We start from the raw sequence: 14,025 nt of genomic DNA on the forward strand, positions 1-14,025 counted from the left end.
AGGGCAGACTGTAGATCAACAAATCTTCTTTCTCGGGTATGTATGAAGTCGAATGCAAGGTCTCCTTTCCCTCTGCCTTATTGTCGGCGGGATTCCGCGTAATCCGTGATCAGAATGCCCCTCTGCAATCAAGGGGTATCACTAGCGTTGTTGTAGAACCCGTTCGTGAGATGGGGGGAAAGAGCTAAGAAGTCTGCCGTAATTGGGGGGACTGTCGACTTATCCATAGCGAAAAGCTGAATGTCAATGATCCATCCAATACGAGTAAGCTGCATCCACGGCGTCTCGTCGGGGCTTTTTCGCACACCCCCATTGCCCCAAGAACGCGTACGGCAGAGATGGCACCCCGGCCTAGCCAGCCTGCAGCCTGTTGGAGAGCAACCTGGAGAAATCCTGGAACGTGCATATGCAACACGCACGTCGGAGTCGCACGGCTAACCCTAGGTGGGTGTGTGATGCGACCGGTTGCATCCTGGCAAGTCGCACAATGGCGTCGGGTCTGGAAGAATCGTAAGCACAAGGCACACCTGGGTGCCGGGGCAGGGATGGGCAGCAAGAAGAGCCTTGTCTTCAAGAAGCTGGCTGGGGCAGACTGGGGTTGTACGCAATCTGCACGATACAGCGGCGAGCCCGTTTATGTCTCAGCTATTAGCGGGAAACGTGGGATCGGCTCACGGCCATGCAAAAACCTGGCCATTTTCCAGTTTTCCAGAAGCATTGGCCTCAGCCGCAACTGCTGCACTGCTTATCAAGTGAGACATGCAGCGCCTGTTTCGTTAACAGCTCGATATCGAACCGAAAGAATGGAACAGAGAGACACACAACGCACTGGATCGAGTTTTCAAGTTTATATATCGCTAATATTTATATCTATATTCGTAAGAAAACTACTGGACGTTGAATTTAACCCAAACCACAAGCACATCACTGGTGCACCGCTTGGTACACCTGCGGCCTCCTCCAGCCAGCCCACTTGAGCCCGATCTTCCACCACGGCTTCACGACTTGCACCGGCGCCTCGTCGTCCACTCCCTCAATCTTGCGCTCCGAGTAAGGCACCTCATATGAGCCAGTAGTGGTGGCATCAGCGCCAGAAAACTCCACACTGCCGCTCTCCGCCCGGCCCGAGGACAACGACGACAGTTGCTTGTTTGGAAGAAGGCTGCAGATCTCGTCGTACTCAAATTTGGTCGTGGCAAGGGCCTCGAACATGGCGCTGTGCTGGGGCTTTCCCCCGTTCTCTTGCGGTGTCTGGGCCATGGTATGCTGGTTGGGTAGGTCTAACGCGACGAGGATTGGGCAGACCGGTGAAAGGCTCCCTGTTCTATCAGTATATAAAATACAGAGGGAGTCTAGAACACAAGATACGAAAATTAAACTATGGGGATTATTGAGAATTGATTGTATGCTAGGTACTTATAATTCAGGTGTTGAAGTTGAATGGGGGGAATAGGGGCTAGAGCAGACAATGGAGGACAATTATATGCGAGGTACAATGAGGAAGCTCCAAAGGAATACCCTATGGGTAGCTGCATCGCCAGATCTTTGAATGCATTAGCGGCCACAGCAATAATATTGACGACGAATAATCCATTGTGCCGTTTTGCCTCGAGTGCGCTTTGAGGCTTCGTTGGCCCTGGCTAGACTCTGAACGTTTTCTATATTCCAGGTACCACAGTTGATCCCCTCCGAAAAGGTGTTCCCATACCATTGGCGGCTCACTAGAGCTCATCACGTGCCTCGGTGGCTGTCAGCAACTTCAAGTCCTCCGCCCACTTGCTTCCGACCAGATACGTCGGTTCGTATTCGATCGATGCCAAGTCGTCCACCAGGAGTTCCCCGACGCTGTAAAAAAAGCTCAGTCAATATATTTCTAAACCCCTTTGTTTCAAGCGAGGAGAGACTCACATCTTATCCAGGCGAGACCTCGCATCCGCTATCTGTTCCGAAGTATAGCGTGCGGTGTGACCTTGGTGTACGAACTCCAGAGCTTTATCCGCCGCGGCGAGCACTTTCCTGTTTCCCCAATCCATTTTGCGTCAGCCAATACTCATCCCAGGGCATTGTGCCTCGCCAAAAGGCATGGGGTGGAGGGCAGGATATGCAATTGTTACCTCATCGATTCATCCTCACCCCTCGAAGCTTTGGGCAATGTCAGTTTCGCCCGGGTGTCTTTCGACACGGCTTCAGCGAAGTATTCGAGGTCGACCAGAGCTTTGTAGCTTTCCAGCTGGGGCCGCTCGACGTCCCAGTGTTTGCTGCGTAGATGTTAAAACGGCCAAATGGCGGGAGATTGAGGACGATGCTCGGGGAGTATACGATATACTTACTCGGCGTCCAGTAGTATTGACTCGATCAAAGGCATGTCGCTCGGTCTATGGATCGTTTCCGTCTTCCGGCGCGCGTTTCAGGTTAGAAGAAATCTCCAGGAGGGGGGCTAAGGAGTCAGTTGTTTTCTCTGCTGGGTTCCTTACAATAGTGGTACGAGTCTCTCGTTTGGTTTCTGTGACAAGGTCAGTTGGTGGATTCACAGGTGCCCCGTAATACCGCTTTAGATAGTCAATTACCTTGATTCATGGCCTTGACAACCAAAATCTCATTTGCCTGTCCATACCGTCTCTGGTTAGGTCTCCTCGTGCGAGATATTACCGATTTCAAAGTTACGGCCACTTACATCGAGTTCCATGGCGAGTTGCAAGTGGTCTGCCTTGCTTTGTGGTGAGATGCTGCTGACGTCGAGCTCCCCAATGAGGCGGTTGTCGCCAGCCCGCAGTCTGTCCCCCTCGATGATTTTGATGATCTTTGAAGTTTTTGATATTCTAACGTTGACGGTCTTTCGAGTCGGTATGACAGAGTGCCTGGGTATCACGGGCAGCGTGAACCTGTCGAGCGCCGTTTCCTGCAGGACATGGCAGATTCCGTTAGCCTGATCTCTCGTATCGCGCCGAGATGGCCGACGAAGAATGGATGAGGCGGGGATCGTACTATTCCTATGCTCAAGGGATTGACATCGACCACACATCCTGTATCGTGTTCATAATACCCGTTGATTACGGCGGCATTAATGGCGAGCCCGGTGATGACAGCGTCGTCGGCCCACGTAGAGGGCTTTTTGCCGCCAAAGAACTCTTCCAGCTGGGATCTCAACTGTGACAATATGTCAGCAACCGACGCGATGGTGCGAGCAACACTCAAGTACATAATTACCTTGGGAATACGACTGGATCCGCCAATGAAGATCACGTCGTCGATGTCGGCTGGCTTTAGCTTGGTGTTGTCTGGAAGACCGGAAGTCAGTGGGTGGCCAGCTCGTTCTCGATAGTCTTCTTTGCGTCCCCAAACGAACCTAACACTCTTTTGAGAGATTTCATTGCCGACTGGAATAGATCCATGTTGAGCTCCTCGAACTTGGCTCTCGTGACAACGTCATGGAGTACAAGGCCTTGATAGAAATCGGGAATATCAACTCGGGCGGACATTTGGGTGCTGAGCTGTCGTTTTGCCGTCTCGACTCCATCAAGGAGTCTTTTCATCGAGTCTGCCGTGATCTCAGCCGTTGGCACGCCGTTCCTCTTTCTGAAGTTCTTCAGTAGCCTAGAAGTGGCGTTAGAAAGCAACAGGGGCAAAAAGACTAAACTTATGCAAGTGATCTTCTTACTGTTCCGCCACGCGTTCGTCGAAATGCCTCCCCCGACCTGCAGTGACACGACATCCAATACGTCGAAAACTCCATCATCGACAACCATGGCCGTTATGCGCAGCGACTCGCCGCCCATGTCGTAGACGACAATGTTGTGCTCGTCCCCTACTTTGTCCAGCTGATACGCGATCGCGGCAGCAATGGGCTCGCGGAGGGTACGCAAAAGCTTCATGCCCGCCAGTTCGGCTGCTTGCTTCATAAGGTCGTTGTTGTACAGATCAAACTCCGGCGGCATGGCGGCCATGGCGTGCGTAACCTTCACGCCGAGGTCCGCCTCTGCAACGGTCTTGAGCCTTTCCGCCAAGATGCCCACCAGCTGCGAGACGGGACGTGTCCTGGTCTTGCCTGCAATGGTCATCTGCACGGCCACTCTGTCGTTCGCACCCTCGACGATTTGGTAAGGCAGATTGGGGACCATGGCTTGGACTTCGCGGCTAGACCAGTGGGAGTCCAAGAACCTCCCAACACTGCACACCGTTCGCTTCGGATTGGTATGGGCTTGTTGTAGAGCGTCTTCGAGGCAACAGTGGTCAGTATCTCTAGCCGATTTCACGGTTTGTGACTCGGGGCAACAAACGTACCTTGCCCTACTAGTATTTCAGTGTCTGTAAAGGCGACACAGGAAGGGATTGACGTGTTTCCGTAGCTGTCTTTGAATAGCTTCGTCTTCCCAGAAGTCTCGTTTTGGTACGCCACGCGTGCGTATGTCTGTTCACACGTTCAAGTAAGCCTCTAGGCTCCCTAGTCGCAATTCCATATCCATAGAGCGGGTGTCGCGACGCCCATGGGATCAGCGTTTGACTTACGTTTCCGATGTTCTGGGCGCTAGTCAGTGATGGATTCTGGTCAGAAGACATCATAGCTCATATCTAAACTGGGACGTGAGAAAGTAGTCATACTATGGAAATGATGGGGCCGTATTCGGTAACTTGGGGAGAGCGGCTTCGATGTGAGCGGACCAGAACGGTCATGGTCGCTATACTGGCGAAAACCATGAAGAGAACTCCCCAGAACTTGACCCTCCTGGTTCTGTCCATCTTGGAGGATTGCGCCGGAGCGCCATGCGTTATCTTCAGCTGGTGCCTTTTGTCGAGGGGTCGTAGCATGGTAACGTTGTTATCTCCAAATGATCAGCGACAGCTTGGAGAATATAGGTTGTAGTGATGATTTGTTGAAATGGAGAAACTACTGCCAGTCTCGTTTCATGCTGCCATGTCGTTCAGTTATATCGCCGGCGGGCAAAAGCCAGATCTCATGATTGGCATCAAGTTGGTTTGCCCGGGGATCTTGCTAGGGGGAAATGGTTGCCTAGTACGGAGGCCGCGCCGCACCATCGGGATAACAGGTGGCCCTCCAGCTTTGTGAGGCGGACCTAAACTCGTACTAACTGATATTAGTAAGCAGCCCTGAAATAACAACATCCAGGTTTCTTTAAGTACTTGTCTGCCTGCGTTGCCTGATTACTGACCTCATTTGTACAATACTAGTTGTGAACAGATAGATGATAATCCAGGGATTGAGCTTTGACAACAATGCCACAGTTCCCCAAAGTACAATCGCTCTTGCAGCAGGTGTACTAGCAAAAAGGCTCAGCTGTCAACGTTGGCCTTGGGCATTGGCAACACGATATGTGTACGTATAAGCACTCTATTCAGCTTTCCGATGTACAGCATACAAACTGGTATACTAGGGGCGACCCATACTCCATGAAATGCAGACCTCGCTCTCCTGACTGAACCACAATGTCTCAGCCTCGCCTATTTCCGCATCGCACCTATACCCCCACAGCACCATCACGGGCCGTCACCCCGCTAATCCCCGCCACCAGCTCCCGGAACGGCTTCCCCAGCGCCTCCATCACGAAGGCCGCATCCGGTTCCCGTGGCGCCGCAGTCGCGTTACCACCATTACCGCCCCCCGCCGTCTTCAACAGCGCCGGCACGAGGCCCACCGCACTATCCCCCGAGCCGTCGTCGCTCCCACTGCCACTGCCGCTGCCGCTGCTCTCCTCCCCCGCCGCCCCCTTCATCCCCGTCTTCCCCGCCGCCCTGCTCCCCCGTACGTCGCGCCCGCAGCGCAGCGCCACCCCGTGCCCCGGCGCCCCCGGCGTGATGGCCGCCGCGTCCAGCAGCGCGTGCCAGCGCGCCAGGTAGACGCCCGGGCCCTGCATGCTGCGGCGCACGGCCGACTCGCGCACGCCCGCCAGGCGGTCCAGGATCTGCTGCAGGCGGCGGCGGGAGCCCTCGTGCAGGCCCGCGAGGTAGCCGGCGTGCTGGTCCAGGACCGCCGCGACCCGCCGCTGCGTCTCGCGCGGCAGCCCGCAGTACAGGGTCTGCAGGGCGCCGCCCAGGGCGCCCGCGCCGCCGCCGCCGCCGTTGCCGGCTTCGCCTCCCTGGGGGTTCACGGCGCCGCGGCTGTTGCCGTGGCCGGTGGTGTGGTACGCGGCGCTGGCGCTGGGATGGTAGCGGGGGTGGTGGCTCTGCTCGTAGGTGGGGGGCTGCTGGCGGAAGCTCTTGGCGGCCTCCTTGACCCAGTCGAGGAAGAGCTTCTGGATCTCGGGGCAGTTGATCGAGACCTCGTGCAGGAACTTGAAGAGGGAGGGCTTGTGCTTGCGGAGCAGCACCACGTAGTCCTCCACCGAGGGCCGGACTTTGGTCTTCTTTTCCGGCTTGCTGGTCTGGATGAGGCCGTCGACAAACTTCTGGATCAGGGGAACGTATTTGTGAAGGGCCACGCGGGCATGAACCGCGCGGATGATAGGTTCCACTGTTTGGCGGAAGATAAGTTGTTAGCACTTCATCAGCACAGTATTGAGCTTTGTCTGCGGAAACGAATGATGATACGCACTTGAAGCCGACCCGTCTTTCATCAGGGACGTGAAGTAGTCCGGGTTCGACCGGCAGAAGACTTTGATGATTTGTTCTCGGTCGTGGGCAGACAGCCTCGCCGAGTAGTACTCCTGGAGAAGCGCGTGGTGGGCGTTGCTCAGGCTCGCGGCGAGGGCGGGATCCTCCTCCTCGAGGATTGTCGTGATGATGGACTTGTGGTCCAACATGCTGTTCACCCGAGCGTTTTCATGTAGATCACGCGGACGTTTTACGTGCCGATCAATGACGGCAAAGTGTCTGTCGCTGGGGCGATCCTTAGTCTTCTTGATAGTTTCGGCGGCTTTGCGGAAGTCGCCGGCATCAAAGTCCACGATGATAGAGAGCATCCTATGAATAGATGTTAGTCATAGAGTCCTAGATATTGATCGGGTGCGCCATGCAACTGACCTTTGCATCAGGTTCATACCGTCATTAGCATTTTGCGTGATACCCATCCAGTTGGTGATGCCGCCCATCGTCATCTTGGAGAGGAAGAGCTTGTTCATAGCATTGATCATAGTCGCAGCGTTACCAAGCCTAAGTGTCTGTGCGACCATGGTATATGGGTATCTGGCGACGACATAGTCAACATTGTTTGTCTTCGTGAATGACGCATTCACAACATCTCAACCAAAATTTATGGCCATGTCGGTTGTTAAAAGGGGTGATGAGACCACTCACAGTTTACTGAAACTCTCGATAAGCTTCAACAGGTAGGGACCTTCAGGCGAGCATATAAACATGTGGTGTAGAAACGTGGCTAAGTGAATCACGATGTATTCGATGGCGTCGCCAATTTGCAGGGAAAAGCGATCAAAGTCCTGCGACTGCCGTGCAAAGTGAAAGAGTCGTTCCAGAAGATCGCCGTACACGATATCCCGGGCGCAAAAATCAAACGAGCCCTCGAGGTCGGCGGCCGAGGTATGGTCCGGGTCCCAGCGCCTCGGAGGCGGCGATTCGGCGGGTGGAGGCACTCCTCCGAGCATACCGCGGGTGACGGCCTCATGGAAGGCCGAGGCGGCAGTGGCCAGCGTCTTGCGTGTGCCCATCGAGGCCTTGTCGTAGCTCTCGGACAGGTCGGCCTCGCCCAGACGCTGCATCACGGCGCGGAACTTGACGTTCCAGAAGTCAGCGGGGAAGTCGTTTATGCTGGGCATGGGCAGGACGAGTCGGGTCAAGAGGAGCTGCAGCAAGGGGGTGTCTGATATCGGGTCGCTGCCCTCGGCACTGGTGGAGAAAGGGTAGCCATACCGGGCGATGGCGACGGGGCCCTTGAAGCTCTCGACTTCCCGGTAGGTTTCATGATGCGTCAGGATGTCGAACAGGGCCTGCAGCTGTGGATTGGTGAGATGATGGACTTCCGACATGCCGGCGGATAGCAATGTTGACGTGGATGATTCCAGATCTCAGTAAACATATAATATCGATGTGATGGGTTTGTAAGCAGACGATGTAATGATGTTCTCTTGGCCGGATCCTGTTATATAGCAGATTGAGGTCGCGCATTGCGATAACGAGGATTGCGCAGCCCCTACCGTATTCGCGGAATCGACATGGTGGAACTGACGTCAAAGGTTGGGACGGACAGCGTCACCGTATGCTTTTCGGATAGTGAAACGTGAGGCTGTGTGGGCCAAGTAAGTGCATTATTGAAAGAGGTATGGTAGTAGAATGATGGGGGAATGCTTTCACACCGAAGCAGACGGAGAGAGACGTAATTCATATGTAGCGTACAGGGCGGCACGAGGACAAAGAGCCGGGCCAGTCAACCTTAAACTTTTGGCGAGCCGCGATTCCCTTTGTAGGACGGACTGTTGCTTGTCGACGTAAACTGCGCTTGCCCCTCACCCATCCCTCGCAATGTGACTGCTGCAGCTTCCCGCCTGACCACCCATCCTCGACAACATCCATGACGCCTAGTAAATTGGCGTGGCCGCTAAAACACGGGCTCTGAGGCGCAATCCGACAAGAACTCGGCACTGCGCAGCATTACTGCAGATCCGCCCGGGACTCCATGCAATGCATACGCAGGCCCGTTGTGCTCGAGTTCGTACCTGGCAGATCCCATGCACCCAGTTAGATGCAGCAATAGTCTGGTATAAATAACGACGGCCCTCCGCAGAACCCCGGCGCCCCCCTTTTCTACATTGTCCACCTGCAACGGTGTTAGGTCCTCACTACTGCACGAAGAGCGCAAGCGGCCCAAGGCCATTACCACAATGGAATTCGGGCATGAAGCTATTCGTGAAGACAGTGAGCGGCGATCAAAAGTCAGAATCAGCACTTGCGAGGCTATGTTCGTTTCCGTGTCGGGCTTGCTTGCGCACCAATCAAGTGTAGCTGGGCTGGATTCGAGCTGACGGCCACGCCCCCCTATCTGACTACACGGGAAAGCTCAATGAGCTTAATTCGACGACGCATGCTTGGCCATAACATGCAGCACACGACTCCACGCCGGAGTGAGGACTTCGTATTTCCCCGGCTAACTATGGAGATGCTCTCTTGGTTCTTGGCTATTGATGCAGGCCCCTTGCAAATAGAGGTAATTGGCTAGCTAGACGCGAGCTATAAACTTCATCGATATCGCGGATCGTGACGCTACCGGAGTCTGTGATTATAGATATCCCAAGTTCAAATCCCGAGCCTGCTAGATCCCGGCGAATCACGCACAGCAATCGTTCTCACCTTGCGCACGAACCCCTTGCTGCATGGCTGTTAGCGACAAAGGCAGTTGATCGTAGTGTGCCCTTACAATGCATGCGCCATTTAGAGTTCTGGTGTCCGAGGTATCGAGTGTCGATCCAACCACAACTAAGGACGACCGGTTTGCTAAACGGGGGAAACAGAGAGCAGAGTTTGAAACGGAACAAACCAAGAAGCCGTTCTGATGTTCCTGCAACAACACCACAATCTCGGATAAGTATGACTATGGATATAGTGACGGGTTTAAAGGGTAAGAAACGAGGAACACAGTACTTAAGGTGTAGCTATAGCCGCGTCTCACACTCCGGGGGTGAGCAAGAAGCAAAAGACTGGCGCCGGGTCCAGTTTAACCGTGTTCGTCATATGATGCCTGAGCGCTTTCCCGGTCGCTGTGTCGCCTCTTCTACCCCTCTCTCTGGTGACAATGCCGCCTGCTGTAGTAAGTCGTCTCTCCACACCGCCCAGCCTCCCCGCCAGCCAAACCGGCGCGTCTCCCTAGGGCCACGAGCTATAGCTACAACGATTGAGAAGCAGAAAAGCCCGAATTTTTATCTCATTAGCGATAACACAACCTATATATCGGAATCATCCGTTCACGTAACTCACTGTTGAGCATGCCACTGCACTTCCACCAAGCGCATACAACTTGTTCCTGACGGCGGTGCCTGCAAATTGCCCGCTGACGCCCGCAACCATGTACGCGGTATTCATGCGGCTGCTAACCTTGGGGTCTATGGTGTAAATGACGTCCCGCTGTGCGATGTTGGACGCCTGGTTTGAAAAGTCGATGACAACTGCTTGTACCACCGGCCCGGGTACGGTTGGTTCGCCAGTGAAGGCGCCAAATGCCACGCCGGCGAGCTCAACGAGCAGGGAGCTGAGTACCGAGATTAGAGGATCCATTTTGTTGATGACATAGCGCGTATAGACCGGGCAGACGCAGATGAGCAAGATGCTAATCAGGCCGAAAAGACCAATTACAGCGCTGGAATAGCTGTATGGGGGGCTCGAAAGGAGGAAAGAGACCTTGCTCCAGTAGCTGGTAAACACGGCTATCATGCTGAAGGTGATGAGGCAGGCCTGCATGAGAGCAGGAGTGCTGACTGCGACGAGCCCAATACTTGCTGGAATAGACAAGTAGTTGAAGCCGCCAGGGTTCTTGGATGGATAGTCGGGCATAAACCAGAAAAATACAAAGAGTATCCGCTGGAGGCCAAATGCGAACCGGTAGATGTTGCGCCAGTCGGTATAGTTAGCTACAAGACCCGATATGACGAGTCCAACAAGTATGCCTGCATACATTCCAGATACCACGAAGGACAAAGCAGTCAGGCAACGGTTCGGGGGGAGCAATGTCGCCAATTAAAGGAAATGCCAGCTGTGGGGTTGCAGTGGTAAAGCCGCAGATAAAAGATATGGCGGAGAAGGCCTCAAAGGAAGAGGTCAAACAAAGGTCCAGCCACTGCAAGACGTCAGCGACACGCTCGGTGCTCTTGAGGATAGCATTACAATTCATACCATTACTGTTGTGAACACAACCAACAGTAGGATAAATGGCTGGCGAGGGAACACATCTCCCAAGGGCAAATCAGCAGCATTCCGGCGCAGTACCCGCCTTGCATCAAGCTTGCTACTGATGAAGCTCTCTGGAATTTCACACTAAAAGAATCTGCAGTTTGATACAAGATCGGTTGGTTGTCTCTTGAGAGTTAGTTGATGGGGACAGAGTCCACGATGTTAGGGAAGCAATTGTTGTCGATTTAGCTCCGCCATTACTGCATAATACATACAATAAAAATTTGCGATCGTTATTCTGGTTGTCTTCAGCGGCTAGTCGTGAAATTGTACTTGTAAAGAAAGGCTTACAAGAGAGAATAATACAATTAGTCGGGAGAGTTCAGGAGGGCTCTCCGGATGGTAGCGGCAAAGTCTTTAGGCGCCATTACAAAGCAGACACAAGATGTCTAAAGAGCTCTTGCGTGGATCGATTGAATGAAGCGGCCGGTGATGGCTCTCTATTTCTCTCTTAGGTCTTTACCAAGGCCCCCAGATCACTCTCCCTGTGATGATAATGCTTCTCTCCATCCTCTTTCCCCGAAACTATCGTCTCCAACGCAGGATCTAAGATCTGACTATCCTTCATGTTAGCTTTAGCTGACTCCTGCGGGTTACAGTTTAGATAGTTAGCGGTTAGGAGTTCCATTATGTAGCTAGTCGTGCGGCCTCAAATGTCCTGGGAATCAGGAAGACTGAAAGGTGCGGTGGCGTTTGCCAGTGATGCTGCGGAGTAGCGCCAACATCCCGGAACGAGGGCGGAAACGCGGAATGCCCCGATTAACTAGGTTTGTATGATTACTACTTTGGTATCCTTGTAGATTCTGGTATCTTGAGTATAGTTGATAAACCAAGCTGTTACATAATAAGAGATGTGGTTATGTATAAAGACGGATCCGCCTCTTTTCCGGTACTTCCGCGGTGAGGGGCAGCGGAGGAAGGTTGAGCGGTTCCGCGTTAGTTGTATGGCCCCGTAGATAAGAGCCGAGACCGAGTGCGCTTTGCGTGTCTTTCTTGATCTTGGGCAGGGGTACGTTGTACGTTGTAGTTCAGGCACGGTCCGAACCTTAATTAGATTGGGTCTAAGACTGTCAGAGAGGATGTAGATCCCGGCAAAGAGTAAACTTTATATCTCGTATTTAGACTTTGTCTCGTTCACTTCGTGTACGTGCCGCAATATGTAGCCGTGACTTCACCTACCAACCTGGCCAAGTCTTCCCAATTGATCACCGCTAAGAAAACCACTCGTCCCCGTGTCTCCGCCATACAGCTGTTATCTTGTCGAGGGGGGCATGAAAATGCCGCACGCCCAGATATGATAGTCATGTAGCAAGCGGCCGAAGTCGGGATCAGGGCGGGAGTTGTATTGCAACTCCTGGACCAAATAAAATTCCATGGCATATCGGGTCACATGTAGGGTGGATCTTGACAGCAGGGAAAAGAGAGGAGGCTAGGAGATTTCTGGCTCTTAGGATATTCGTCTAGAGACTGCAGCATGTCTGCCCAAAATGACACTCTGTACATCGCATAGGATGGTAGCACGCACATTAAATTTGTTTAGAAGAATAGACACATGGCAATGTCAAAGCAGGTCGTCATAATATGGAGCGGAGGTACTATTATTTGCTTAGAGGTAGCATGCTAATAAATACGGACGCCGAGATCTTTGGCCATACCGCCCGTAGCTACCGGATTAGAGTCCTGTTCTTGCAGCGTCTTTTTGAAGCTGTCATATTTGTTAACAAACCATTCCTGGGCCGTCATCTTCTCCCCATTAAGGCCTTCAAAGACAGTGTCGTCTCCTGCACGCAGAAAGTATGCCGTCGCATATCTATGTGCGACCTGTTTGCCGTTCGGCGGTACCACCCGATGCAGGATGGACCGAAACCGCTTCTTAGACACGAAGCGCAGTGTGTCGGCGACATTGACGATGGCGTGCCCTGGCTTGACGGCCACGTACTCCCACTCGTTGGTCTTTGGCGAGAAGATCTGTAGCCCGGGCGAATCGACGAACAGAAGTGTCAAGGTGCCAGCATCTGTATGCGCATTATGCTCTCCATTTCCAGATTCTCCATCGGGCGGGTAATGGAGATACAGAAGTGAAGTCTTCGAGGCTTGCTCTGGTGGATGAAGGAGTTCGTAACGCTTTTCGCCCTTTACCTCACCTGCGATCGAGAGGTGTTCCATCAAGCGTAGCAGTACATAGTGAGCAGAGTTCATGTATTGCTGAAATTCGTCTAGGTTTGTTGAGAGCACTTCGGGTAGGTGGGTTTGATTCATGAGGTTCACACGGCCAATCTAGGTGGAATTAGCATGCGCCATTAAGGCCAGCGCTGGATTTAGTCACTGTTCCATACCCGTAAGGCCTCAAACCCATCGCTGGATCTTTCTTTCACCCCGGGATGGATACCAAGTGGCTTGTATCTAGAAAGGTTATTAGATGTCTTTGGACATGACTAAAGGAGCTTACCCGTGGGCATGAGTTGCTGTCTCCGTTTTCATCTTGTAATCGAGCGGCAAGGTGAACCAGTGCTTCATAATCTGTTCTGTCACATCGAGTTGTTGCAAAATCTTTCCCGACTCCCAGTCGCGAAGATCGAGGTAGAAGAACCCGTCATTTTCGCAAGCGGAAAGCAGTGATGCCAATTCTTTTTCCTCCTTGGAGAGAAGAGATGAGAAGTTCAAGGTGTAGAACTGAGCTTCCTTCATGGCTGACATCTTATTCGAGGGCTTACTATTGGAGGACCACCGAGAATTCACGAACAGGTATTCTTACGGGTATTATATAAGGAGAGGATCTATGAAATGATGAAACTAGGTTGCCTTTACGTTCTGATAAGTGGATAGATCATAGATGGATTATCCATTAATGCCGTAGCTAAGCGCTCCTAGAAAGAGAGGCACTCCTCACACTCCACGATTATCAACGTGTACATACCCAATGCCATTATCATATTACAATACTCTTAACATACTTGCTGTTAGTAAGGTTTCGGAACACGCCCTGTCTCATATATTCCGTTGTAGTATCCTTTACTTGAAACTTCCGGAATATCATGTTTACTGCTGCTCAGGTCCCCGAATACGTGTGTTATGCAGATTCTCATACTGTGTGTGCCGCTCTCCGTGCCCTTGTCTGTGTCTTTTAGGTTCTCGGGCAATATTGATGCTGCAGATCACGCCACCATAGGTTGCAACCAT

General features: G+C 52.7%; 5 protein-coding genes across 5 annotated transcripts; all 5 read right to left on the bottom strand.

The window, feature by feature from the left end:
• Nucleotides 1–924: 924 nt before the first annotated feature.
• PG998_015070 (uncharacterized protein) lies at nucleotides 925–1,260 on the bottom strand (the record flags this gene model as incomplete). Its single annotated transcript, XM_066881886.1, has 1 exon — nucleotides 925–1,260. One exon carries the CDS (start codon nucleotides 1,258–1,260, stop codon nucleotides 925–927), a length of 336 nt encoding a protein of 111 aa, XP_066723084.1.
• Nucleotides 1,261–1,721: 461 nt separating this feature from the next.
• PG998_015071 (Hsp70 chaperone BiP/Kar2) lies at nucleotides 1,722–4,806 on the bottom strand (the record flags this gene model as incomplete). The annotated part of the gene is made up of 12 exons (XM_066881887.1): nucleotides 1,722–1,845; nucleotides 1,909–2,016; nucleotides 2,115–2,258; nucleotides 2,331–2,375; nucleotides 2,475–2,503; nucleotides 2,675–2,899; nucleotides 2,986–3,147; nucleotides 3,208–3,278; nucleotides 3,347–4,213; nucleotides 4,282–4,408; nucleotides 4,507–4,542; nucleotides 4,600–4,806. 12 exons carry the CDS (start codon nucleotides 4,804–4,806, stop codon nucleotides 1,722–1,724), a joined length of 2,145 nt encoding a protein of 714 aa, XP_066723085.1.
• Nucleotides 4,807–5,474: 668 nt separating this feature from the next.
• PG998_015072 (px domain containing protein) lies at nucleotides 5,475–7,934 on the bottom strand (the record flags this gene model as incomplete). Its single annotated transcript, XM_066881888.1, has 4 exons — nucleotides 5,475–6,466; nucleotides 6,548–6,915; nucleotides 6,976–7,137; nucleotides 7,249–7,934. The coding sequence occupies 4 exons, from the start codon at nucleotides 7,932–7,934 to the stop codon at nucleotides 5,475–5,477; spliced, it is 2,208 nt and encodes a 735-aa protein (XP_066723086.1).
• Nucleotides 7,935–9,855: 1,921 nt separating this feature from the next.
• PG998_015073 (uncharacterized protein) lies at nucleotides 9,856–10,572 on the bottom strand (the record flags this gene model as incomplete). Its single annotated transcript, XM_066881889.1, has 1 exon — nucleotides 9,856–10,572. One exon carries the CDS (start codon nucleotides 10,570–10,572, stop codon nucleotides 9,856–9,858), a length of 717 nt encoding a protein of 238 aa, XP_066723087.1.
• Nucleotides 10,573–12,465: 1,893 nt separating this feature from the next.
• Nucleotides 12,466–13,533, bottom strand: PG998_015074 (uncharacterized protein; the record flags this gene model as incomplete). Its single annotated transcript, XM_066881890.1, has 3 exons — nucleotides 12,466–13,122; nucleotides 13,182–13,248; nucleotides 13,295–13,533. 3 exons carry the CDS (start codon nucleotides 13,531–13,533, stop codon nucleotides 12,466–12,468), a joined length of 963 nt encoding a protein of 320 aa, XP_066723088.1.
• Between the last annotated feature and the right edge of the window lie 492 nt (nucleotides 13,534–14,025).

This window comes from Apiospora kogelbergensis, assembly GCF_038363985.1.
Source record: "Apiospora kogelbergensis strain CBS 113332 chromosome Unknown utg000019l_segment0_segment0, whole genome shotgun sequence".
In the NCBI taxonomy this organism is placed as follows: Eukaryota; Fungi; Ascomycota; class Sordariomycetes; order Amphisphaeriales; family Apiosporaceae; genus Apiospora; species Apiospora kogelbergensis.